This window comes from Toxotes jaculatrix, chromosome 14 (assembly GCF_017976425.1).
Source record: "Toxotes jaculatrix isolate fToxJac2 chromosome 14, fToxJac2.pri, whole genome shotgun sequence".
Lineage (NCBI taxonomy): Eukaryota > Metazoa > Chordata > Actinopteri > Toxotidae > Toxotes > Toxotes jaculatrix.
In genome coordinates, this window is record NC_054407.1 from 1,857,568 (window position 1) to 1,884,691 (window position 27,124).

The window sequence follows — 27,124 nt, forward strand, 5'->3', positions numbered from 1 at the left end:
GTTTGATTTGACATCCAGCTTTTGTTTTTTTTTCCCCCCCCTGCAGGCTACTGAAACCGCCGAGCCTCAGCCAGGACCAACAGACCGAGCACAGCACTGTCAGACATAACGCTTTCACCCTGACAGAGCAAACACCACGGTAAGGTTCACCGGCTCCGGGAGCTGTAAACACACACGGTGTGTTGGTTGGTTGGTTGTATGAACCTGGATGAGATAACACTCGCCTGATAAGAGCAGGAGCCTGTGTGTTGTAACGTTAGCCTGTGTGGAGAGCAAAGGTCCTGTTTACAGCTGATGCACTGGGTGGCAGCGGGGACAGGCAGCGGGGTTAACCGTACTCGTTAGCTCGGCAGGACTCGCATCTCGGTAAGTTTGACGCTTATTAAAATCAGTTAAACCGCCGTATTATCAGGATGAGTCCGTTAAACATCTTTCAGCTGATTTCCGGTTTCTCGTAAAAAAAAAAACGCTTCGTTTGTCCTTTGTGGTAAATGTCAAAGGACTTGGCGGCATGTGGTAGCTTTTAAAGGCAGCCAAACGAGGCTAATCCCTCCCAAAGACGTAAAAATGCACAGCTCGTTTTTGGTTTTGTTTGTTAGTTTGTCATTTAAATGACCGCGTTTTAGACCTCTACTACTGTTCACATCAACTTTTCATCCCTCACGCATTTTTGTGACCGGGAAAGAACTGTAAAAAAAATGTTGAATTGTATTGTTTTAGTTCAGTATGTAAAAGAAATTCACTTTCCAAGGTTTTCTTCCTCATATTCATGTGCACAGAGAGCAAAAACTCAGAGTTGAATTAATGCAATAATCACGTGACACCTAATTTGACTTAAAAGCCTGGTTTCATTATCAGTGATCAGTCAGTCAGTAGTGTTTCAACATGGAACTAAATGGCAACCAGCAGACTACACACACTACACTTACAACAAACTTTCGGAAGACAGGAAAAAGTCAGTTGTTAAAGAGTACAACACAATATGCTTGTCCACCTACACCGTTTTGTTTCCATGAACTGGGACTTGCGTGATATTTCCTGATTTTATTTATTTATTTTTTTTAAAATAAAGATTAGCATTTGGAGTGTGCCACTGTTTTACTAACTGCTCAAATGCTAGATATTACAGATTGCACCAGCCATGTTGCTGCAAGTAAGTGATTATGAATTGAATATTTAAATATATAGGCTGTATAATGCTGGGAGCCCAATGGGAAGATTCACAAATTTTCCAATGGCCAGTCCACGCCTGTTTCAGGAGGCTGTGGAGTGATGATTGTGTTGGTGCTGCTAAACACTGTGTGTGTATTCAGTGTGCTGTGTGCAGGTGTCAGGACCTGTTATGTAAGTTTTTGTGACCACTTGCGGGTTCATGTTTGCTAAAGATTGATTAGTTGAGAGTAGAAAAGTAAACATTAACATTATGTAAATGTTAAAACCCATTACTTCAGTTATACCATGCCCTCGCATTATGTGTCTCTCTAATGTATCCCCTTTCTTTCTCTTCCTTCCTTCCTTCCTAGATCCATTATGAATTTCTTCCTGGAAACAATCCAAGTCCTCCTGTTGTCCATTTGGTACAATGTGGAATCTTTCATCCACCTCTTTGTGCCCATGAAGAAGAAGAACATATCTGGTGAGGTGGTGCTGATCACGGGGGCAGGCAGTGGGATCGGCCGCCTCATGGCTCAGGAGTTTGCATCTCATGGCACTGTGGTGGTGCTGTGGGACATTAACCAGGAGGGGATGAAGGAAACGGCTAAACTGGCCAAACAGAACGGAGCCACCAGAGTCCACTACTATCTGTGCGACTGCAGCGACAAGAATGAAGTCTACAGAGTGGCTGACCAGGTACGGGTCCTTTGTTACACTTTTTGACCAGTTACCATGTTTGGCTTGCTGTACTCAGCGAGCTGCATTCTGTTGGCCTCCTTAGTTTATTTGAATCCCTTGTGGTTGGGGTGTGCCAGCTGTCAGAAAGAAGGCGTGGCCATCGTTTGTATCAGTTCCAACAACACTGTACTCATCAAAGTCATTGCAGAGATCTGGGAATGTGGCCACAGCTTTAAAAAGAGGCCAAGTGGGGTACCATCAGACAGTTTTCAAACCAACAGGTTAGCCAGGTTATCTAGTCAGGTTATCTGATATTGTTGTAAAAAAAAAAAACAGCCGTCTTTCCATCTGTCTATGGACAAATGGACACCTTGCAGAATTCCAACCACTGCTCAGTTTGTTCATGCTCTCTGGAGGATGCTGAGTGGTGCATGTAGTGAGCAGGACATTTTACATTGTAAAAATCCACTTGTCAGTGCTCACTGGTGGACAAACCATGTTATGGAGACATTGTTTGTCAATGAGCTTTTTCTACTGAGATTTATGTCCCAACTTTTGTGGCAGTGCAGCGACTGTGTTCCTGGGATCTGCTGGAGCCACTCTCCCAGTTTGGGCGTCACAGCCTACAGTTACCACGGGTCCTTTGTTGTCTTCACCCTCCAGCACTTTTCTAGCTCTTCTTTCAGCCCTTGATATTTCTCGAGCTTCTCATGTTCCTTTTTCCTGATGTTGTTATTGCTATATAATTCTCCTCCACCTTCAGAGGCCATTTTGACCTTGGGACTTCCAGCCCATACTCAGCACAGATGTTTCTGTACACTATGCCAGCCACTTGCTTAAATTGGAAATTAGCATGATACATCTTCTTTAAATCAAGTGAAAGCGATTCCAGGCAACTCTCTAATAACCCCACACACCTCTATACACACGAGAGTCATATTAGTCGACATCCTGCTGTTTACGTGGGAGACATCAGATTACCAGAGCTCATTAATCCTGAATATCACAGCCTCCTTTGCAACTTAAAGTAGTTTGTTTCATATAAACTGCTTGAAGTAATATTTTATCTCTCATTTCTATCATCATTGTACTAATTAACTGTTAAAGCCCCACACCATCAGCTGCTCTGGCTGCAGATTTGTGGTGCTTTATAATCAGGCCTTGCTCCTCTGCACCATCCAGTCAATAATACAATTTCCTGGAGAAATGTCTTTACATGTTGAGCTGTTATCGCCATGTGTCAGTGATTGGCTCAGCTGTTTCATAGCAAACTTCGTTTACTTCCATTCTGGCACAAAAGCTTTAAGTTAAACAATTATCTACACTTCCTACACTTTTTTTTTTTTTTTTTTTTTTTTTTTTTTTTTTTTTTCTGCTTACGTTTGAACCCTTTAAGGTTATTCACTGGACTGGAACTTGTGAATTTTTAATAAAATCTGGATAAACACAGGTGTTCTAAAACGTTTGACCAGTAGTGTATGTCCAGATAAAGCTGCTTTGATATCAGTATCTGAATGAGCTGCACATGATGATGCAATGAATTACTTTTCCGCTCTTAAATGGAGTGTGTATGTGTAAGCCTATTGTAAATCAGGGTGGAGCAATGGAAAAGGGAAGGCATGATCAGTACAACCCATCCCTGTACACGGTGTGGGATTATTCAGAGTGCTATTTTATGACCTTCCAGATAAAGTATATGACTTCATGTCATGCAAAAATTCTACAGAAAATACAGCTGTGATCTGCATGCTGCTAAAGTCAGGTCAAGGAAATGTGTGTGTGTGTGTGTGTTTGTTTGTGTGTGTGTGTGTGAACCCTGGAGGCGGGGGCGGGTTGACTGTTATGTAAACAGACACTTTGTTGGCTTAATACATGAAATTTTGCATTATGTTTTACTGGCTAACAGTAACAGATGCCTTCTGGCCAAACCAGAACACAAACATTGTCAGTGTCAGGCAGATGCATTGTGTCCCACTTGTGTTTAGTAGTAACTGACAACTGTGAAGGGATAAGTGGTTGTGAACCCGGGGTGAGGAGAAATGCTAATTTTAGATCAAACTAGAAGCCAGAGCCAAAGCTTTCAGGAGTTTGACATTGTAGTGCACTGACACACAAAGTAGACAAAAGCTATAGCTCTCCTCTCTGTCTGGTTAGCATAGAGCAGTGTACCAAACATTAGCACCTTCAGGAATCTCATTATTCTAGTTAATCCTTCATTCATGTCGTATCAGGAATAAGCTGATCATGGTAACAGCTTTCAACCAGGACCTTCAGTATTTGAATTAAGTTCTTGAAAACAAGGTGTGACCTTTAGGTGAATATAAGTATTGAAACAGACTCAGATACCCAACAAAGACTCAAGTGGGGATTAGGGCCAGAAAATCTTGATTGTAGTATCCCTAATTTAAAGAGTCTTTTTTTATCAAGGCTAGTTGTAGTGGAATTTTTCCCATCTTGTTACATTCCCTTTTAATATAAGGCTGCGGTAAAATTCCCATCCACCAGTGCTCCATCCACCCAAGGTTTGACTCCCAGTTGGTTGGATGAGCTTGATTATATGTTTCCACATTCACAACTGTCTATGTTTACGGGTTATAAGCAGGTAAGGTTTCTTGGTCCGTGGAGTAGATTAAAAGGGGCGTGAACCTCCCATTTGTTATGTCCCACGCTGCACTGCTGGCAGGGATAAGATAGCTCCGTGTGATGGTATGGTATGGTATGGTATGGTATGGTATGGTATGGTATGGAGAGGGAACAAGGTATTTCAGAAACATAGCAAAAAATGGGTGGAATATTTATTTTAAAGTTGATGAATGTAATCATTTTCATCTGCAGACATTACTTAATTATTCTTATCCCAGCCGACGTGGGGATAATGATGTAGAAACACCTGTCTGTACAAACAAACCTTTTGTGGTCCCAGTACTTAGAGCTTCTGAAGGATTAAGTTGTTGTTACGACTCCTACGGGTTGATAGTGGTGCCTGCGTAAAAGAAGTGGGATCTTGGATCATAGTGTGACCCCTCAGGCGAAGTCCCTCACTGTTGTGGCAACACAGTGGCTCACAGTAAGCTGGCTATATTTGGGGGGGGGGGGAAAACGTACATGTGGAAATGATGTGCCCACACAGTGTTTTTACGTTGTTACCGTAAAGATCATCACAACCAGCATGTGTTTAGCAGTGGTGCAGACCACGTGGCTACGTTCGATCCCCAGCTCCTCCAGGCCACATGTCAAAGTGTCCTTGGGCAAGATATTGACCCCAAATTGCCCCTGATGTAACATCGGTGTGTGAGTGTGTGTTAGTAAAAGTGCTGTATGAAGGTGTGTGTGAATGGGTGAATGCGATTTGTAGTGTAAAGTGCTTTGAGCGGTCGATAAGACTAGAAAAACACTATATAAATGCAGTCCATTTACCACTAACATATCATAGCAGTGATGACAGAGAGGGCTAGAGTTTATTTTGCTTCCGCACGTCTCCCAACCAGGCTTACATCATAGTTTTCCAAAGGCCCAGCTTTCTATGCTCACACTGAAAGAGTAGACTGGTGCTTTTTTAAATACCTCCTGAAGGTGCATGGAGGGCCAAAATGAAAACATAAGAGTTTTCAAGTTTAGCCGGTTCAGGGTGGATATAAAAGAGCCAGGAATGACTGTGGAAGGACTGTGGTGCCTGAGGAACTCACACATCCAAACTGCACAGATGGTTAACCTTTGACTCACACTGATTTCAGCCTGTCCGGGTACTCTTTGATCTGTCTTAAGGCAGCTGTGTGTGTGTGTGTGTGTGTGTGTGTGTGTGTGTGTGTGTGTGTGTGTGTGTGTGTGTGTGTGTGTGTGTGTGTGTGTGTGTGTGTGTGTGGGATCTAGTACTTGTCATTGATTTCTCTCTGTGTTGACCAGCAGGATTTTTAGAGGATGACATCATGGAAACTTTTAAAGGGGGTTGCTCTTGTTGGCAACGTGGCAGACATGTTATTGATTGGTCCAAAATGATGTAATGAGCAGATCAATCACATTCTGCTGAATCCAGGAAGTAATTCATAAACTAGTAATGGCAACTTTATTCAAATTATCAACGGCTCTTGTAAACAGTCTTAAAAAAAAAAAACGTAAGCAGTCCCTCAAAATCCCTGTTTGCACCTTGGGAACATCTTCACAGTATGTGGTTGCATGACACATGACGGACATTTTCCTGTGCTCCATGCAGGTGAAACGAGAGGTGGGCGACATCAGCATTCTGGTGAACAACGCTGGGATCGTGACGGGAAAGAAGTTCATGGATGCTCCGGATTCCTTGATTGAGAAGACAATGGAGGTCAACAGCATGGCTCACTTCTGGGTCAGTAAGACGTGGAGAGCTGTTGTTAAACTTTTTATTAAAAAAATGTTTGACTATAGACCAAGTGGACCCAGCATTTTGATTTGACCTTATTCTTATTTTGTTTGATGGTTTATTTGTTCTGTCTCTCTCTCTGCTCAGACCTACAAGGCCTTTCTTCCTGCTATGATTGCCAACAATCACGGCCATCTTGTCAGCATTGCCAGTTCTGCTGGACTCATCGGAGTTAATGGATTGGCAGGTGTGTGTGTTTTCCCCTCATGTCATTTCATTTTTAAGCATAGTGCCATGAATTTAAGCCCCTATGTGTACAGTGTTTACATGATAACAGCATCTTTCAAATGCTTTTGATGGTCGTAAGTTTTTGTAGAAAAAGGTAGAAAAAGTTGACAATTCTGGTGAAAATTTTAATAAACACCTCATAGAGAATTAACCCAAGCAACTTCAAATTTGGGAAGTTGCATCTACATACCTTTGCGATGCTAAATTGCGGAGCTCTTAGCTGACATTCCCTTGACGTGGCGTGCCGTTCAAGTTTGCCCAAAACATGAAACAGGAAGTTGATGTAACTCCAGTTTACGTTGTTCCATCTCCCCCAGATTTCTAATGGTTAATGAGAGTCCAGGGCTGAACCTATGGTACATGTCAGCATTGAGTCATAGTCATGACAATTTGTACACACGTCAGAACTGACATTTGAAGACACAAAATATTAAAACAGTACAGTACATGTGGTGCAGAGGAAAGGTCTATAACAAACAGACTAAACAGAATCTTGTTGACAGGCAGAGACTACCACAGTGAATTTGCATGGAAAGAAAGGAGAGGCTGAGAGCAGGGTAAGGTTGATAATGTCATCATGGCACTGATTAGTTAAGAGTGAAGGCCATGTGCTGCACTCTTTTGATAACAACTTGCAACTCTGCAAGTAAAAGCACATTGATCACAACACAAGGACAAATACCAATGGATGTAATCATGCATGTAAATAGGTATTTCCTCTACAGTTGTTATGCTTTGTACTATATTCCTCAAATTAAGAATCTAGTTTACACATCACTGTATATAGAAGGCACATCACTGTATTTGTAAAGCTTTGAGTGAAGAGGTGAGGAGGTTTGGAACCAAACCACTAGGACTCTTTACGTAGAGTTGGCCCTCAAGCTGAGTAACCCAGTAAGAAGGGGCCTTGATCAGGGAGGTGACCAAAAACATGTGAGAACGAGCTGGAAGGACGACGCTCTGAGCAGCACTCCCATTAATCAGGCCTTCACACTACAGTGGCCAGACTGAAGTTACTGTGAGTAAAAGGCATATGACAGCCCACTTGGAATTTGCCTGATGGCGTTTAAAAGGCTCAGAGAGCATGAGGTAAGAGATTCTCTGGTGTGAGGATACAAAAATTGAACCCTTTGGGCAGAGCTTGAGAGGATCTGCCAGAACGAATGAGGCTGTTGAAATCCAAGAGTGCAAAGCTTGTAGAGACTTACACAAGTTGTTGCTCTCTTTGGCTTCTACAAAGGACTAAATGAAGGGCCTGAGTACTTTTGTAAATGGGAGACTTCAGGTTTTGATTTCTATTAAGTATGCAAACATTTCTAAAAACATGTTTTCACTTTTTTTATTATATGTTACTGAGTGTAGACGAGCGTAGATATCACCTGATCATAGCTGAAGCGTTAGGGGGCTGGGAGCACCGAGTTGGAGCTAGGGATTAAAGGGCAGATTACAACATTTCTTAATTGATTGATTAAAGGTTGTATGAGTCTGATCAGTTTCCTATCAGATGTTTATTATGACCCATCGTGCTCTTGGTGCACGATCTGTAGGGAAAAAAAAAAAAACTCCATTGTTGTCTCTTCAAACAGTCAAACAGTTTTCTGACTTAGTGTTGTTAGTCACTCCACCTCTGAGACACACAAAGTAAACAAACATCAGGCAGCAGCCTCAACAAAATACTCACACTGACAAGAGTGTCAGCAAAGGGCTTCAAGCAGAGCTGATTTAGGTTCATAAAAAAAAAAAAAAAAGAAAAACTGTTTTGTTTGTGAATGAGTGACATAAACCAGGTCTCTGAAGTCCTGCTGTTATCGTTCGACGCTGCCTTTGAACTTTAGCATTTTAATCATGCTGGGTTTGAAGGGAGCCTCTGCTGTGTGTGTGTGTGTGTGTGTGTGTGAGTGTATACACACACATGAAAATAAACAAATAGAGTAATGCCTGGATCATAATTTACAGTCAGAGCTTCCTGCTTGGTACAGTACACTGTACAAAATGCATTATGACAATATATGAAATGAAGAAATATATGATGATGATGATGATGGTTGTCGTAGCCTTCTATGAGTGGGTCATCTACCATCTTTTCTGAGAACAATCATCCTTCAGATGGAAGCTGGGACTGTAGCCTCTGTAGCTTTACTCTGTCTAAAGAAGGATTCTCTTATTCCTGGGCCACTTATCTTTATTATAGTTTTTTATCTTTGTTTAGCTGTGAGCCTCACAAGCATACCAGCCAGTACCACACAGTCTGTTCATGTTCTAATCTTAATGTGCATCAGACAGATAAGACTGTTACTCAACCCTAGAGCTGTGTTATGAAGTTTGTAGCCTTTGATCAGTGAACTGAAGATTAGTCTGTTAGGTTACTCAACCTGGTCGTAGTTAAGACAAGTCTGATCACTTTGAAAATGGAAGGCATATCATGAACTGTATTTGAACACATTGCAACATAAACACGTGGTATTTTAAGGCAATTCTAACATTTCAAACTCGTTTTCAATTTTCAGTTCATTTTTAGTTTTGGGATTTTGGGGCACGCTCAGATGCTGAAGCTAAATGTTAAAGGTAAACTCATAAAGAACATGTTCAGCTTAGAAACAGCAGTTCTAAGTATAGCACAGCAAGCAGAACACTGGAAAACAGTTTGGATAGTTTTAAAGTTAATTAAAGCCGTCTGTGATGAGTTTGTCCTTTTTTTCTATTTATAATACACCTCAGTTTTTTTTTTTAAATGGTGATTGGCTTGCCACAACGAAAGGTCGATTGTATAACGTGTCCTCACCCAAGCTTTTCTTCAGTGTAGCACTTTTTAAAACTTAGAAGTGACTTTGTTGCTTACAGTTTTACACCAGTTCTTGTTTTGTTTCCTTTTTGGAATTTTCTGACTAGTTGACTAGTTAATTGAACTTTGAATTGAACTTTGTCTGGAGAAAAACAGACAAAAACATATAATCCTGAGGCATCAGCTGACTTTAGGATAACTTTGGGATGATCTGCCCTCTCACTTATATTTGGCATGAAGGCTTTAGTGCCTTATCACCTGTAAGCCTGCGTGGGTGAGTTTATGTAACAGACATGACGCAAAATCATTAGTGTAACTAAGTGCTGCATTGTGATAAGCAAACAACATGTCACATGAGAGTCATGTACTTTCACTGGAGTCGCCCTGTCCAGTTGAACTCAAGTAAAGAAGATAAACTGAGCAGAGTGAAAGCAGCCCTCACAAGCCCAAGTAGTTATCTGAAATACAAACAACATGTACTTGTAGTTGTAGTGGTCAGCCATTTTCCAGTTGTGTTGGTGTTTCATTGTGGACCAAGGTTTTTATGAAAAGGACATGAAAACATAAGTATGGAGGCACAGCGTTTTCAGATCTGGTGTCTGAGCGGAAACATTTTGTGGCCGCCTTTCAAAGGAGCACATAGTGTATGTGTTTGGGGGTTTGTATAATTTATATAACATCATTGTAACTCTGCTGCTGTGTCACCCTGTTTCCACGGTGTATTTATGAACAGGTTGTAGGTTAAGGGGTAAAATCACTGCCGACCACGGCAGGTGAAAAATAACAAACATGCAGCGTAATCAGTAACTTCCTGTCTTGTTGGAATGTTTCCTGTCTGCATGAGACTTGTGGTAAAACAACAAATAAGAGCATAAACTAACCTCTGTGTCTCCTTATTTGCGATGATCATGATTTTTTTTTTGTGTACCCTCCTTGCAGACTACTGTGCCAGTAAGTTTGCAGCAGTAGGTTTTGCAGAGTCAGTGGGTCTGGAGCTGCTGGCAACTGGGAAAGATGGCGTCAAGACCACCATTGTGTGCCCGTACTTCATCAACACTGGGATGTTTGATGGATGTCAAACGAAGTAGGTCTTTTTACCTTTTTAATGTCATGTAGCCTGAAATCAAAATTTTCATTCAAAATAAAGCAAACAGGTAAACCTTATATCCCGAAGGAATAATAATAAATTGTTTTTTTTAATATTCCTCTGCTTCATGCTCAAAAGCAGTTGGTACACATGTCAGAACTCCCCCCCGACGGGCTCAAAGTGTGAGGGCCACTGCTTGCAGCTTTAATACCTTTTAATATTACTGGTAATATGAATCTCTTTGTTATAATGTAATGAATCAGTGTCTCTTTCAAAGCCAAATAAGATGGCACGAAGCCACTCCTTAATGAAAAAATAAACAGTAGCTGTGTAGAAAAAAACATTCCTTGTTGGAAAGTCAGTGAAGTGACCACAATGAGACACAGAATGTGAGCAGAGAGAGACTCAGAATAACCATAAAAGATCTAAAATGACCTTAGAAAGATGTAAAACAGCCATAAAGACACAAGATGCCTGCAGAGACTCTTAACAACCGCAGACACACAGAGACACAAAACAGAACAGAACAAAAGACGTGTAATTATCGTTCAGACCTGCATGCGTGACATGCCTGGCACTTTCCCACCACAACAATGGTTACATTCTCTATCTCAGTGAAATGTAATTTGTGTGAGATTTACATGTCAAACTGGTAATCAACACTATTGGAAAGCAGTGTTCTGTTGTTTAGCTAATGTTTAGGTGACAATGTGGGCCCACTTGTGTCTCCATTGTGTCTTTATGTTCCACTTCACTTCAACTTTTTATTATTATTATTATTTGTAACTGTAACAGGGGCAGAACCTGAAAGCAGGTGTCTGACGCTACACAAGCAATATTAAATCAAGCAGACCAATTACTCATTGGAGAGCACTAATTAGGAGGGTGAATAAGTGAGTCATTTGTTTATTAAAAGCTAGTGACACAACAGTTTTAGTTTATCACTGAGCCTTTTTATTAAAATGTATTGTAAGAGTTGTAATTTTAAAATGTAAAACTACATATTTGTGACGTGTTGTTAATGATTTATAAACAGTAATTAACCAATGAATGTTTGCCTGCTTTGTGTAGAGAAAATGCAAAACGTTAACAGCCTCTGAAGCCACACAGACAGATGGATAAATAGACAAGAGAGAGAAGCCACTAACTATTCAACAGAAACCCAAAATAATGCCAGAGGGCATCTGCGGTGATGGTAGACTGGTAGACAGACTGACAGTGGCTCTCTGTTTTTACCTCCACAAAAAAAAAAAAAAAACATTGTGGTGCTCTCCCAGATGTCCCGGGGTTAGGTTTGAAAAGTGTTTGGAGACTTGTGTCTGTCTTTGTTTCTGTCTTCCTGCTTTCATCCATCCAACTGGCCCCCTGAAGCCACCCAGACACATGCTTTATGCCAGCACTGAACACCTGGCCTGTCACTTTCTTCTTCCTCTTCCTCTTCCTCTTCTTCCTTTCTTCTGTCCTCAAAATAACCACAGAACATCCTAGAAAAACTTGGACCTTCTTTAAATTGAATGACATGAGTCCATATTTAGATAAATGGTTATGTGTAAATGGGTATGTGTGTGTTCCGAGGTCTTTGCCAGCAAATTATTTGGGGTAGTAGCAAAGGTTTTCATGCATCAAGTGTGAAAAATGCATGACTCATCACTCACCTCATGTAGGCAGAAGCAGAGCAGAGACTGTCTCTCTCTGAGGCCAGCCAATTCATTAAGTTCATTTATTTATTTTTGTGTAGAAAATTCACTTCAGCACTTCAAGCAAAGATGGATAAATTAGTTCATGTTACCACATCCCCTAACAGAAGCCACATGGGAGTCTGGGAGATCACTCAGACGCAGTGTGTAGACGCCCACGCAGTCTGAGCACAACTTTCATTTGACAAAACCAAAGGCCTTCCCATCAGCCTAACTGGCAAATGTTAGCATACTAACATGCTAAACTAAGAGTTGAACATCCTGGAAAACAGTATTTATACTGAGTGGATTATCCTGGTAAAGTAAAGCGATCTAAACTAGATGCTGGTGAGCTCATATAATGTTGCAGCTTAAACACATATTTACCCCCAAACGCAAAATTTGCATTTCAAGTTGCCCTCTGTTCCCTGGCTGTGGCCAGCTTCACACACCCCTCCTCCTCCTCCTCCTCCTCCTCCTCCTCCTCCTCCTCCTCCTCTTTTGAGGTTTTTCTTTGCACAGCATTGTTGCCTAAGCTTGTTTACTGTTTTGCAACATGAGAGTGGAGCAGATGGATGACCCATGTTAACAACATGTCACTACCATCTACTTTTTTTTTTTGTTTGTTTGTTTGTTTTTACATGGTAGCGCTGTGATTCAGCTATACTAAGTACTAATGGATTTTGTCACTTCAGTTTGAGGTCTAATCATATTAATGTTTCCTTTTTTGGCAAATTGGTGCCATTAAAACAATGCTGTATTTACTATTTGGCATTCGTGTTTACAATGGACATATGGACAGTTCACCATAGGATTACACTGACACTGAAGAAGATGTCTTCAGTGAGCTCTTGACTCAAAAGGAGCGTCTTCTTCTATGTTTTCAGAGCAGATATATCATATGAATGTTTTTCCACAGTGGTCCTCTGAGATAATGATATCCAAGTCACAGGTTTGATTCCAAGAGGCAGTAGGATTTTTGATGCATGTTGCAGCAGTGGAGCGCTGAGGGTTTTAAAGTACTTGCCTCCATGAGCTGGGTGTCAGAGCCTCAGCTGTCTGCAATAACCAGCTACCAGTTGTTTTTAGAACACTGGCGTGCACCTGTCCTTTTCACCTTACACAGTACCTTTGCCCTGTATCTACACGTCCTTGCCCCCCCCTCCCCCCACTTTGTGCAGTGGTTAAATTCCCATAATATTCAACTTTCAACTCATACATATTGTTCAGAAATGCCATTTTAAAAAGATCCACCAAGCTACAAGTCCTCTCTTGCAGGGTAAAATGGGGAACCTGTTACTTGTTGGTAAGTGGTTCCCTGCTGTTGGTAGCTCCTTTTTCTTTTCTCTTAATCCGTTTTCTTGTCTTCATCAGGTGGCCAACACTGCTGCCAGTCCTCACTCCAGATTATGTAGCCAAGAAGATCGTCCACGCTGTGCTCACAGACCAGGTCTACCTGCTGCTGCCCAAGAGCATGTACCTCATTGCTGCTCTCAAGAAGTTAGTGTCTGCCTTTTTTTCTTCTCTTCCACATAACTGTACTGACATTACGCACACCTCTCTACACGTGTTTGATCATTTTTACAGACCTGGCCAAATAATGGTTCACTGGTAAGGTCTCTCCGTGATCACTTACTGGGTATTGGGTTTAAAAAAAATAGCCAACTATACAATAGAGATGACAGCACAGCTTAAATGGTTGTGCCTGGGTCACTGGTTCATAAATACTGCCTGATAACCCAAACCAGTGTTAACGCACTGCTGTGGTGAGACTCCAGTCACATCAGTGTGGCACCACATAAAGATGCTAACATAGGAGTTACAGTTAACAGCACATTGTCTTCTTAGACCTGCTTTAATTCATTTCTTGGACACCCTGTGCCAGCAGAATAATAGGCAAACACAATATTGACAGATTGTCACCTTATAAAGTCGATGTGGTGAACGTTGATAGCAAACATTTGCCTGTTTACAGTATTTTCTTTTTTCCACACCCTTGCGTAGCAGTGAGACTCACATCCATCCCCTCTGCTCCCTGACATGACCCTACAGGTTGAGGTCAAACGAAGGGTCAGAGGTCAGCCTAAATAGAACAGGTGGTCTTAAAAATAGCCAAAGATAATTCCATGCCGCCTTCACACTGTAAATCATCTGTACAACTTTGGTATTTATATCCTGGAACGGCCACATGTAGATGGGTCGAAGGCATCCTTTGGCTCACTCACAAAAGAAAGCCAGTGTGGATGCAAGCAAACAGGGTGGAGGATGACTCATCCAAACATTTTCCACTGACCTGAGTTGTGGTGCTTGTTACACACCAGGTTATGTGTTTTTTGTGCACTGGCCTTGGGTCCAATCGGTCTTGTAATGGCAGGCCCTGCCCGTGAATTCCATTTTGCTGCTCATGACGTACAGATTTTAATGAGGTGGGTCACAGAGGTACTGATTCAGTGCTGCGGTAATTTTCAGCCTGCACCTCTGCGGCATTGACCGTCTAACAACAACAAGCTGTGTGTCCATCTGTGTCCATGAGCTCTTGTTTGTTTGCCAGTGTTCTTTTAGCCCGTGCGGTATGTCCATGTTTGGTCAGTCTTGTCATGATTTTGAGATGATGTTGTTTGTTTTCTCATCGGACCTCTTTTATAACTGACGATTGACTTTTCTGCTCATTGGTAACCGTCCTGACTACGACATCTGTAGATGAATTTCCAGTTGTGGTTAACCTGAAAGTTAAACTTCTTCCTCCATTCATGAACTGTGTGGACATGAATAGACTAGAATCTGTGGCTATGCTAGTGGCCCAGGGAGGCTGTGATGCTCATTATAAAGAAACTTTTGTTTTTATTTAAATTTATATTCATGAATTGTGAAATGAAAAAGGCAAGAGACAGAGAGGCAGAACAGGAATCAACATTTTTCTAGATGGTGTATGAGAAACATGATTTTAATTTTGAGCAAAAAGCAATATCAGTGGCAGAACACTGGACGGGTGGCAGGCTCATTTGACAGAGGTGCTGTATATTGATGAGTGAAAATGTCGAATGCTCTGCCTGCAGCTACAACAGAAGCACAGTCAGATTGAAGTATTTAATATTTTGCTTCCCTGCCCTCATCCTGTCCTTCCATCGTCCTCCCCAGTGTTCTACAGTGGAAGCTGGCCTCCGTCCTGGGCTCTTACCTGGGGTTGTCAGGATGTCAAAGCAGACTCCCGCACTAACCTCTGTCTGCACTGCAGATTGCATTAACACACATTCAACGTTACTTCCGTGTTTCCCTGCAAACATTGAGAAACAACTTCTCTGCACCTCTGCTTATCAAAATGCGTCATTTCTATCAATTATAATAACACTGTACTCAACAAAGTAATTACTGAGACATGGGAAGCACAGCAACATCCCTGTCACCATGTCTGATGGAGCAAGAAAATGTAATCAGTGAGGTTGTGAATAAGCCAGCTGTTTATTCCCAACAGTTTATAGAGTTTATTCAGGTCACATCTGTCTAAACCACTTTATTTATCAGGAACACTGGAAGTGAGTGCAGCTTAAATGTCACTAGTAATCCCTGATTACTAACAAAGAAGAACTCTTATCTATATCTATATTTGATTAGTCTGAGTTTAAAGTTCATAGCACAGAGGTACAGTAGGCCGTGCACACTGGTGGTGGTGGTGGGGGGGGGGGGGGTGGGGGCCATTCATAAATTCTACTTTGATCTGTGAGATAACTTGTTGACCTATCAGTAAACTAGTGAGCTGTGATCGGATACTCATGATGGCCGCTGTTTGATACCATAACAAAACTATGACAACTGCACTGTACCCAGGTGTTAGCCACTGAAGCTAGGAAGCCAGAGCACTGTCCAGTGGTAGAACTGATAGAAACAAATACAACCATTAAAAATAAATAAATAAATAAAAGCACCAGCACTTTGTAGAACTTTGTAATAAGTATGGAGAGCACTGTGATGATGGGCTGTGGCTTTAGTGTGCAGCTCTCTCTCTCTGAGCCTGAGGAAGCCTTTACAAAGGGATCTCATCCTCAGGATCCTCATCCTCTATATTGATTCATAAAGACAAATGTCTGTAGAAGAGAGCTGACAGCACGGTTTGCTCTGACCTCAGATAGTTCACTGTCCGTGTAGTCATAAGCAAATCATCCTCACTGTTACCCGGAGACAAAAACCCAACCTGTTTGGATTGTCACCGCCGGGCAAACAGCGCTGGGAAAAAAAAACGGACCTTTGAAGAGCGGCGTGAGGGTGTTTTATTGTCTGTCTGTAACTCAGGCAGGTTTGTGTACAGTGGGATGATGATGATGATCTGTTCTTCAGGGGGCTTTAAAGCTCACACACTGACTGACTATCTGTCAAGCCAGCTGTCATTCTCTGTAGAGCAGCTCCAGGTGATGTGTCACCATGACTCTCAGACGAGTTCTCTGGTTTTGTTAAAGCTCGTACAGATTTTTTTTTTTTTTGGATTAAATGTGAGTGCGAGCCGAAGAAATGATTTCCCATGGTGCTTTTCGAGCATGACTTGAGTAACTTAAGATTTAAGCCTTAATTGCTGTGCCTCGTTAAATAATTGTCTCTGAAATTGCTTGTACTTGTTTAATAAAGATTGTGTATTTTGTCATGAATTGGATTTACTTATGTTTTATGAAGAAGCCAATTCTCACATCTCATTAGCCACAGTAATGCTTCTATATTATAACTGCAGGTAGCGACATCTTAATAGGGCTGCAATGCAACATGTTACTGGAGGGTCACTGGTGTCTTGAACAGACTTCAGGAATTCACTCACTGCTGCAAAGTAAATCTGCATTTGCCCCAGGGGTTTGGAATTCCCCCTGATGACAGCAGTAAATGCTGTATATTGTTGATACAGAGGAGTTTTCTACACTCCTCAAATTAAACCCCTCAGATTTCGCTCACTTTATTGTGTTGTACATTTAATTTTAACTTGATAAAATTGATATCTTTGCCCATCAGTCTCCACCAGTCACTGCACATCACCGAGCTGATAACCTTCCCTACAGTGGGGCATGGTGGTGGCAGCATCATGCTGTGGAAGTGACCTGAGACTGTTCACCTTTCATCGCAACAGTGACCTGAAGTGTACAACCGAGAGAGTGGCTTCATTAATGATGTATAAGTAACTTGAACACATTTTTTTTGAAGCCTAGCATGTCACGTCAACATATTACAGAAAAGACACAGAAATCAAAAACCCACTGTGTCTTATTAAGGAGTAGTGGAACTCAGATGTCCAATAAAACAGGCTTCTGAGGTCTTCATCTGAGAAAAGTCTCTCTCCGGTCCCATTCCGTCTCTGTAGCCTTTGCTTTTTTTTTCCGCACCCTTCACTCAGTGAATAAGCCTTGGTTGACACCGTGCCTGCTAACATTGACTCACATTCTCAAGCATCACCACAATTTGCTAAATCCCACATTCTGCTGCTTTGAAACGGTCATGAGCACAGCGATGACACATCTGTGTGTAGGCCGTTTGGATAAACGCGGGAACACAACCTGAGGCCACTGCAGCTGGGCCTTTTTTTATAACTTGATCAGTGCGCAGTGATTCACTGAGTGGTGTCAGGGCAGTGTGGACCTTTTTCAATTTTCACTTCACTTCTAAAAGCATTCCCTGTAGTCTATTTTTCTTCCCTAAACGTCCTCCATTTGTTTACCTCATTATCTTTCTACACATTTAGTAAAGTGTCTGACTGACTCTCTGCAGTTGGAATCGAGTTCAGGTCCAGGTTCATTTATTTATACAACCTTTTATCACAAGCAGGGGCTTTAAAGAGGGGAAAATAAACAAAGGAAGGAGACAAGAACAGGAAATTAAAAGCAACCTACCTACCTAGATCCAACCTAGATCAAATGAATCACACAACGACGGGACAAAATATAAATAACAGAGCAATTGAGGCGTACGTGGAGAAAACGCCGTATATGAGAGAACAAATGTTAGAAAACATCGATGGTTCGAGTCAAAAGGAGATCTCTGAGGCTGAACGATCACACAGTAGGAGCTGGGGACGAACATTAAGAGTTCACAGAATGAGGAGAGTGGCAAACAATGAAAGCATATGGGACTGAAAACTAATCTTCAACTGATATCGGACCAGTGGCTGTAAAGGAGCAGCATCCATAACTGGTGTTAATAAGAGGAGAGAGCTTGTGTGTGTGTGTGTGTGCGCACAGTCACAGATTTATGGCGTCTCCTCATGATGTCAATGGAACAAAATGTAGTCCTGGTGAACGTGGGACTTATGAGGGTCCATGGGGATCTGGGGCAGTCGCTCAGTGATTCACAATTTAAAATAAAAGATTATTTGACATCATTAAAGGGGTTTTCCACAGTTTTTGAGCCTTGGTCAGCTGTAACACTGTTGGAATCACAATGTATAAACTTGTTTCTTTCAAATATATAAGTGTCCATACAGAGTTGGAAGTAGTATGGATCTTCTTGGTACTGGCACTATAGTGGACCGAGTGTTCTCCGGCGCTGGGGTCGTAATGTTAGTAACCCCCCCACACATACACACACTGATAGAAGGGCTGATGAATGGATCAATAAAACAAAGAGTGTGATTTAAAAAATAAAACAAACAAACTCATGGATGGATTCATGGATGGATCTGGGAACACAATTGCTTTACACCCAGGGAACATCAAAGGTGATCAATTTTAAAGTGCCTTACAAATGCATAGTTGACTGGGTGCAAACTGGACAAACACCCAGCAGTAACAACAAACAGAGACATAATATAAAAAGTAAATCACCGAGCTGCTCTCTGTCTGCCTTCAGCAAAAGCAAAGCTAGGCCTCAAGCTGCCTTTGTTTTTTTTTTTATAGCCACGGCAGTTGGAGCCATCAAAGGCCATCAGTTTTATGGAGACACTGGGTGTCTTTATGGCAGTGGGCATAAGTATCTGGCTAGATACAACTTATGAAGCATGATAATGTTCCTGTCAGGGACAAACAGTTTTTTTTCTGGACACACCAACCACAGTGCACATCTATGAGTCAACATACACCATTTGTATAAATTAAGAACAACATTTCATGGAGAATCAGTTCTTACTGGTAATTCTGATGCAGAACTGAGAGTCCGAGCCTCTGCAAAGGTGTGCACTGTCAGCCAGAGTTAGTTAGTTAGTTGGTTTATTCATAGTTGTTGGTACAGTGGTAGCACTTTAAAGTGACCTCTTCCACCACAGTTTGGTTGTAGTGTCCTCCAACCTCATTGCATCCAACACGCTGTTCTGTTTTTTGCCAACATAGAGCAGCTGAGCAGCTTGTGAACTCTCTTACTGTATTTCATATCATGCAGGGTTTGCACTGGATAAATAATCAGAACCTGTTGGCACTGAATGTGCAAATATAATAACACTCTCGTTCCAAATGTCAGTATATCAGCGCCTCTGTCATTAACCTGCTGCCGTCATGTATGTTGATCAGCAGCTCGTGATGACTTCGAGTTAACAGGTGACCTTTCTGAGCCGTGATCAGATCTGTTCTCCACTCTTACTCGCTCTGTGAAACAGACAGCCGGAGAAACGAGACAAACTGAATCATGGATTTGTCTGTATCAAAGCACCCTAGCACCGGTGATCACAGAGATCTCTGTGATCTCGGACTCTGCGACCACTAAATCCTGGCGTCAGTCGAGGGACTGAAATCATTACTGAAGGTATCCACACTGCGTGATGGAGAGAGCAAAGAGCGCGCACACACCCTCTGTCGTCTCCAACCTCACCTGTGATCACTCATTTCAGATGTCAGTGTTAGCTGATCACACAGCTGTTGTCGTTAACCTGAATCTATGCTGATTATCGTCAGGAGGATCTGAGGCAGCGCAGCAGGAGTGTGGGTGTCTTTCTTTGTGGGGGGCTGGGCGTCTCTGCTGCCTGTGAGGATCACACTGATGGGCTGTTAGTCAAACAATGGGAAATGTCCTCACAGTTTGATGGGTTGGGTACCACTGCCTCTACATCCACACAAACCGGCTACATCTACGTTAAATGGGCTGCTTAATGTGTCAAAATACAACAGCAAACAGCTGATGAGAGTACAGACAGCACAGTCAAATACACTAACACAGTCACAGCAACAGGCTGTCAGTGAATATAAAACAAAGTTTGTTTTTTTTTGCATGTCGCCTCCACATTTTAATGGCTTGTGTTTTTATTTCTTGGTAAACTGGCCATTGTTTCACAGTGACCATCAAACTCTGGTCCCTAAATCACTATTGCGATTCCAAATTGTGTTATGAGTGTGATTAGAAGAGCCAATCCCAGCTGAAATTTTACAACGGTAGAGTGGAAATCATTCGAAGTGCACCTCAGACTCTTGGACTTGGTTTCATTGTGATGTTAGCGACCGTAGATAAAGTTGAATTGGATTTTGGCGTGTGGATTTTTCTGTGGTTCGGATCTGATGTGCACCCAAGACTTTCTGTAGGTCCTGAATTTTAAGTGCTGCCTGCTGAGTGTAAGCAGTGGACTGTGGCACAGTTATATTGTGCTTATACAAGTCCTGGCCATAATAAGAGATCAGAGCGGTGCTGTGGTGCCCTCTGAAAGTGGAAATAATCACAGTAATGACAGTAATAACAAATGTTTCATTATGTTGTAAAAAAAATAATGAAAGCCATATATCAACGCACCTCTACTGTATAATTACATTGATATTCTAAATTGATATTGATGTATGATTTAATGTACAAGGGCTTTGTTTTATTTATTCATTTATTATTGTGTTGCTGGTGTGGTTTTCCAGGTTCCACGCCCAAGTTTTTGTCAGATGATTTTTTTTTTTTTTTTAATTATTCCTTTTTGTCTTCCGCAGCAGCATTTGGATATAATCCAAGAAAGGAGCTAACTCCTCAGTAGTAAAAAGTCAATTTAAAACATCTCTCTACTCTTACCTAACACAGCCATGTCCATCTGCACCCCATCCAGTCCCAAACTAACCCAGAGGGCTCAAAGTGTAGGCATTAGAATGGGAGGAAAGCTTTTAGCTTTAGACCTGCACAGTTCCACAGCAGATGCGTGTGAGGTCCAGACTTCTTCAGGGACAGTCATCAGGTTTCTGCTAACACCCACTTTGCCCACCACGGTGAACAAAGGCCCCCTGATTGTTTGAAAGGGGCCTCTTCTCTGTTAGACTGCTTGAGTAGCTCAGTGATTGATTAGTGATTGGCCATAACTCTGTGCTCGCTTCATTTTTCATTCTTCTCCTCTCTTCCCCACTTTGTCAGATCATCGTCGTCCTTCCCTTCGTGCTCTTTCCTCATCATTGCTGGCCTTTGTTCCTTTTCCATTCACATTATTTCTCAGTAGCTTTATTTCTATTTTTCATTTCTCTTTTCCACTCCATCAATACAGTACGTCCTCTTCACATGAGTTAGTCGTGAAGGTAAGCATTAACCAGACTGTTACCCAGATGAATGTTAGTTGGTTAGTACGGTAATCAGCTTCTTTATACTGATCCTCTTAGATGGAAAGGGGCGAGTACAATATATTCGGTCATTTTTACTGTATTTTGTTCAAATAAGTCACATTAGAAATATAATTTTTTTTATTTATTCTTATTACTTTGCAGTTCTTCTATTTAAATGTGGCTTTACATTACTTTGGGTCTTTTCTGAATAAACATCCAATCAGAGACAGTTTTGTCTTCTAACAGCTTTAGATTATACATCATGTAGATTTTCTCACATTGGATGAAGGTCAGTAGAAACAGGTAGGCTAATCATGGTTGCTACTTTTCCCATAAAGCAACAGATCAGACGTTGGCTCCAGCTGAAGGAGGGCAGTGTGAACAACTGATGGCAGTTCCCATCACTTGACCCAAATGAATAAAACGTGTAATATCTTTGCAAGTAAGATTGGCAATAGCAGCGAAAATGTTTCTGATAACCGTGGCCCAGAGAGCTTAAACTCTCAGTGCTTCAACGGAGTTCTTCTGCCCTTTAATTACGTTTGATGAGAGAGCATTCTGGAGATGTTTTCTCTCCTTGTTCTTTCTTTTCTTTCTCTGGTCCATTTGTCTGAGGACAGAGCCATTATTCTCTATTAGAAAGCTTTTCATCTCTGGAACACAGCTCGCACAAATGGAGATAGTGCCTCGCCTGTCACCTCTGTTCATTTTACATAAAAGCCATTGTATTCGCAACTTTTAATAATGTGTTGTTGTATTATCCAGCCTTGTCTCAGCTCCCTCTCTTTGAAGACAGTTATTGTTAGTCAGAGGAATGTTAGTCATCCAAAAAGCTGCTAACATGGGCTGATTTAGGAAGAGATGCAGGAAGGCATCATTTGTGGCCCCCAAGCAATTATTTAACAAAGCCTATTTACATTAGCACAAATACATTGTTCCCTTAGGAGCTATTTGAGAAATTCATTTTTCTTGTTGGCTCTGACAAAGACGTCGACGCCTGGGGGAGGTGCCAGACTCACAACCAGTGCACAAGCCAACGTGTTGTAGTACTATTACTGTTCTTATGGCCCCATGTTATTTATGTTGTCATTCATTGTTGAGATAAGTACAGTATGAATGATGATTTTTCATGGTAATGTCACCTTACTGCAGGAACTACAGAGGTGGCAGCTAGGTGGCTCCCTCCTCCTGCAGCTCCACATCTGAATATCCCCGAGCTAATTTTGAAGCTAACAAAATTTTTTTAATTGCAGTGGCTTCTACTGATCAAGCTCAAGTAGTTTTCCCTACTCTAATTTCTCATTTCAGTATTTTAAAAAGGTAAATCCTCAGTCCCTTTGATAATGTCACCGTACTTTGTGTTATGAGCTGCAGTTGTAATTGAGTTTGGTGTGGCAGATGGCTCTAAATACGACACTACTCATCAGCTTTGTCCTTTGCTGCTATGAAGTTGAAGCCAGTCAGAGGCACAAATAAGAGCTGTTGCTACTTCATAATACTTTGTCATTGCTGTTTAATGATCTGTCTGTTTCTGCACTGACATCTTTAACTTCTGCAGCAGACGTAACAGAACTTAAAGCTGGGTGGATAACTTCAGAGATGGAGTTGATGCATAATCAAATGCATTTTTTTCTCTTTTAAATGACTGGTTCATGTACGAGTTTCATGTGCATCCAAACCTTGAAGTGCTCCAGCTTTCAGTTACCCAACATCATCTATGAAAAAATTAACAGCATTTTTACTTCCACAATTCTGGACAAAGGAAATAAAGCCTCCCAGCTTTAAACTAATCAAAACATAATTATTAATAACTAAGATTTCATTTCTGCTGATAGATCCCCCTAAATCTTACATGCTAATGTCACACAACCTGGCTCATAAGGCTGTGACAAAAGAGATACACTGTTTTCAGCTGTTAAACAAAGAAATTTAATTTGAGGTTCCTTAAATATTTAATGAAAGCACGACAGCACATGCAGCGTGATTGCCAAGCAGGATCAGCAGTGTAGGATGTGCGGAGTGGGGATGGTGTATGACTGTTGTGAGGTGTGCATGTTGGCATTGCCGATCCCTGTCCCACCCGCCAGGCATCTGAAACACAGGCTAGACTAGAAAAAGCAGATTGGCAGTAAAGGACAGGCGTTGTCACACTGGTCCTTTAACATCTTGGTCTCATGTCTGAATAAGCTCCTTGGTCACGTTGCTCCCACTTTATAACACAAGCTTCCTGTTAAGTGTAAATCTCCAAGCTCAAGCCCAGATAACCCCTGATGACATGATCCAGTGTTACATTACACAAATGTTTGTAAAGGCTGAGTAGTATTCTGTGTCTTTAAGCATAACACCATTTAACTGAATCTTGTTTATAATACCCAGTAATAAGACTGGATAAAATAAGTTGTATTACCTTTGTTTGTGTATTCTCACATGAACGCAGTAACATTATGCACCAACAACAACTATTACACAATTTCTGTCAAAGGTCTCTTGTGCATATTTTTCCCATTGTTTAAAAAATACAAAATGCAGTCATTGTACTTTAGGTACTCTACTCCTACTGAGGCTGAATGCACGTATTGTGTATTGTATTGTTGAATTATATTGTGTTATATTGGCAGATGTTTTGTCCACCACATTGTTATCAATCAGGGAAGCTAAACAACAGAAACCCCTTTCTGTAGGTGATATAGGTATGGGGCTGAAAGGATATGAACACATAATTCAGTTGAATTCATTACCCACCCATTTAGCCAAATGTAACTATGTAGTGAAATTGAAATCATTGCATTTATTGGCAGCTGATATGACTGGCACTTAGGTCAGTTTCATTTTACAAAGCCAGCAAATAGCCTTAACCCACAGGGCATTTTGTATTCAAACAGACTGAATACAGATGGAATATATTATTTTACGAACATTTAAAAGGTAGCTTGAAATGAATAAAATTCTGAAATGAATACAGTAATGAAAGACCGCAACCACTTTTTTGTTTTTCTACTTCTGCACAAAAATAACTGCTAACTAGCTGATAGAAAGTTTGGACACACCTGTCAGGGAACTTGCTAGTTGCTAGTTCAAGTGAATCTATTGAAACAGCAATGACAGAGCAAGGTCAATGTGGGTGTCGTCTGCATAATAATTAATGGAACCAATTTAAATAAAGAATGAATTAGTGAGGCCTGGGGTACCCGAAAACGCAATGTTGGTTCACCTGGATACGCAGTTGTGAAGTGAGATAAAGTAGTCCCCATCTTGGAGACACAGTGATTTTAATGTACTAGAATTATAATTTAAAACTCAAGTCCAAAGTTTTTTAATCTAAACCCAACTCCCAACTGAGAAAGGCTGAAAATGTGAGGACCAGCAAAAAGGTCTTAATTACCAGCTAATTTCTTTGTTGTGTTGTGTCTCCTCAGCGTCCTCCCCATGAAGCAGGGAATTCTGCTGGGCCAGTACCTGGGAGCCTTCAATGTCATGGACCATTTCAGGGGACGCTTGAAAAAACAGGACTGAGAGAGGAGAAGAAGAAGAAGAAGTGAAGGATGACTGAAATGGAAGGAAAAACAAATGGGAGTATTTAAGCCAATCCACATGACCACCTCTTTTAATCTTAATCTTCTAGTGTATAGCTGTAATAATACAGAACAGCAGTAGTCCAAAAGGTTGGACTGACTACAAATTGAATACAAATACTAAATGTCTATTATCTCTATATCTTACATAATATAACAATGTATAATCCATCTTTTAAGCATAAATATCCTTCATGTTTTTTGTTTTTAAATTACATTATTATGAGTGACTGTCACTGAAACACACATTTTCAAAGATAAGCTTTCAATGTTGGTGTCAGAAACGAATGCAAGTGCTCATAAATTCAGCCAGCCAGTGTTCAACCAATCCTGATGAGGTACACAGGTATCATCAATCAGGAGCAGCCAAGACAAACACTTACTTACAAATGAGTCAAAACTCAGATGTGTCAAATGTCTTCTGAAATTCACTAATTCAACATGAAATTCTAATGTGTGTGTGTGTGTGTTTTGTGGTGTGTTCTTCCACAGCAAATACCAAACCAAAGAATGTCGTACGGTAGCTACAGCTACCATTGCTTCAGGGTCGTAAAAATTAGCTGCATTCAGCTTCTGCTTGAAAGAGAGATAACTATATAAATTCTTCTCATGTGCAAGCTCTTCTCTTTTGACTGTGGTAAAATCACTGTACATTATGCTAATCAGTCTCCTAGCAGGAGAAGACACACATTTCTGACACATGTTCATCATGTTTCATTTCATCATTTATGTGGGGGTTTTTAAGACACACCTTTTTTTTTTTTTTTAGAGTTTTGTTGTTAATCTGGTTCATTGTCATTTCATATTAAAAACCAAGCACCTGGACCAAGTGCTCATACTCAGGTACAGTGAACCCTACTACAAGTGTTTCTTAGATGTGTTATACCTCACCTTTTGGAGCTTGGGATCTGATGGTCCAGACCCCTCAAAGCTCAAAGGCACTTCAGACTGAACATGATGTGAAGTTTCACCTTGTGTTATTTCAGTGAGTTTGAAAGCTCGATTGTTTTTTTATGTCTGTCCGTAATTTCAAACAGCAGATGTACTGACCGTCTATAGACAGTCAGTACATTAGCTAGCACTGTACTAGCTAGCTGCGTGCTAGCATGATTTTCATGATTTTGCAAGTTTGCTCCTGCTCGGTCGTCCTTGTATAAACTTTGGTTTTGCTTTGACTTTACATGAAGTCACGCCAAAATTTCCTCTGCATACAGTCTGAACACACCTTTACATTATATTATCCTCACACTATGCACTCACAATACATTTTGAGGCACCAAGACAAACTTGTCTCAAACTGAGTTAATGTCAGAAAAGTTAGCATTAAATTAGCAGGCGCTAAGAAGCATCTGTAATTTCCTTATAACTTCAGCTACATCCATTAGCTTTTCATTTCCGACAGTGAGATTCCTCTTCTTGATTCAGGTCATCGGGCTAATGCTAATTTGAAAAGCTTAAATACTGTTTACTTACGTACTACCAACATTCAAAGCTGTATTTTAACATTACAACAATGCATATAATGTATTCAGCAGGTAGGCTGAAGTAATAGTTTTTTAATTGTTGTTGTTGTTTTTTGTTTTTGAAGTAACAGCCATATATTTTGCACTCAAAACATCTGCATTTACACATACATTTTAATGGTTCTATCTTGTAATAATCTGTAATGGTAATATATTAGAGTCTATGATACATGTATCTGGGTACATACCTATCATGAATCGTTTTAACCTGTTATTGTTAATGTGTCATTATGTCATTTGTAAATGATTGCCATCATATGAGTAGGTGATTTGTAGAAGTTGATATCTTGAACACACATTCTGTACAAGAACTTAATTATTGATATATCTGTGAGGAGTGGAGTTCAGTTAAGAGCACACACCTGTTGCCTTAATCATGCAAACTGTTAAAAAGCTCAAAAAGAAAATACCGGAAAGAATGTCAGGAATGTAGAGATTGTTTTTAGTATGTAATGGTACATTTTTGTGGATATTCTGTGTTTTCAGAGCTATCTCCAAGTGTTTGGAAATACTAGAGAAACACAAGGAACTGTCATTTTGAAAACTCAAATCATTAAATTTTCCCATTTCAAATG

At 40.9% G+C, this 27,124-nt stretch overlaps 1 protein-coding gene across 2 annotated transcripts; it reads left to right on the forward strand.

Moving 5' to 3' along the window:
- On the forward strand, positions 1–27,124 carry LOC121193614 (epidermal retinol dehydrogenase 2-like). Of its 2 annotated transcripts, none has more exons than XM_041056010.1 (7): positions 1–139; positions 1,524–1,851; positions 6,044–6,175; positions 6,317–6,416; positions 10,179–10,323; positions 13,377–13,502; positions 24,871–27,124. In XM_041056010.1, the coding sequence occupies exons 2-7, from the start codon at positions 1,531–1,533 to the stop codon at positions 24,965–24,967; spliced, it is 921 nt and encodes a 306-aa protein (XP_040911944.1). In that variant the 5' UTR covers positions 1–139; positions 1,524–1,530; the 3' UTR covers positions 24,968–27,124. The 2 variants fall into 2 exon arrangements, with proteins under 2 accessions (XP_040911944.1, XP_040911943.1); XM_041056009.1 differs by lacking the exon at positions 1–139 and adding an exon at positions 209–366.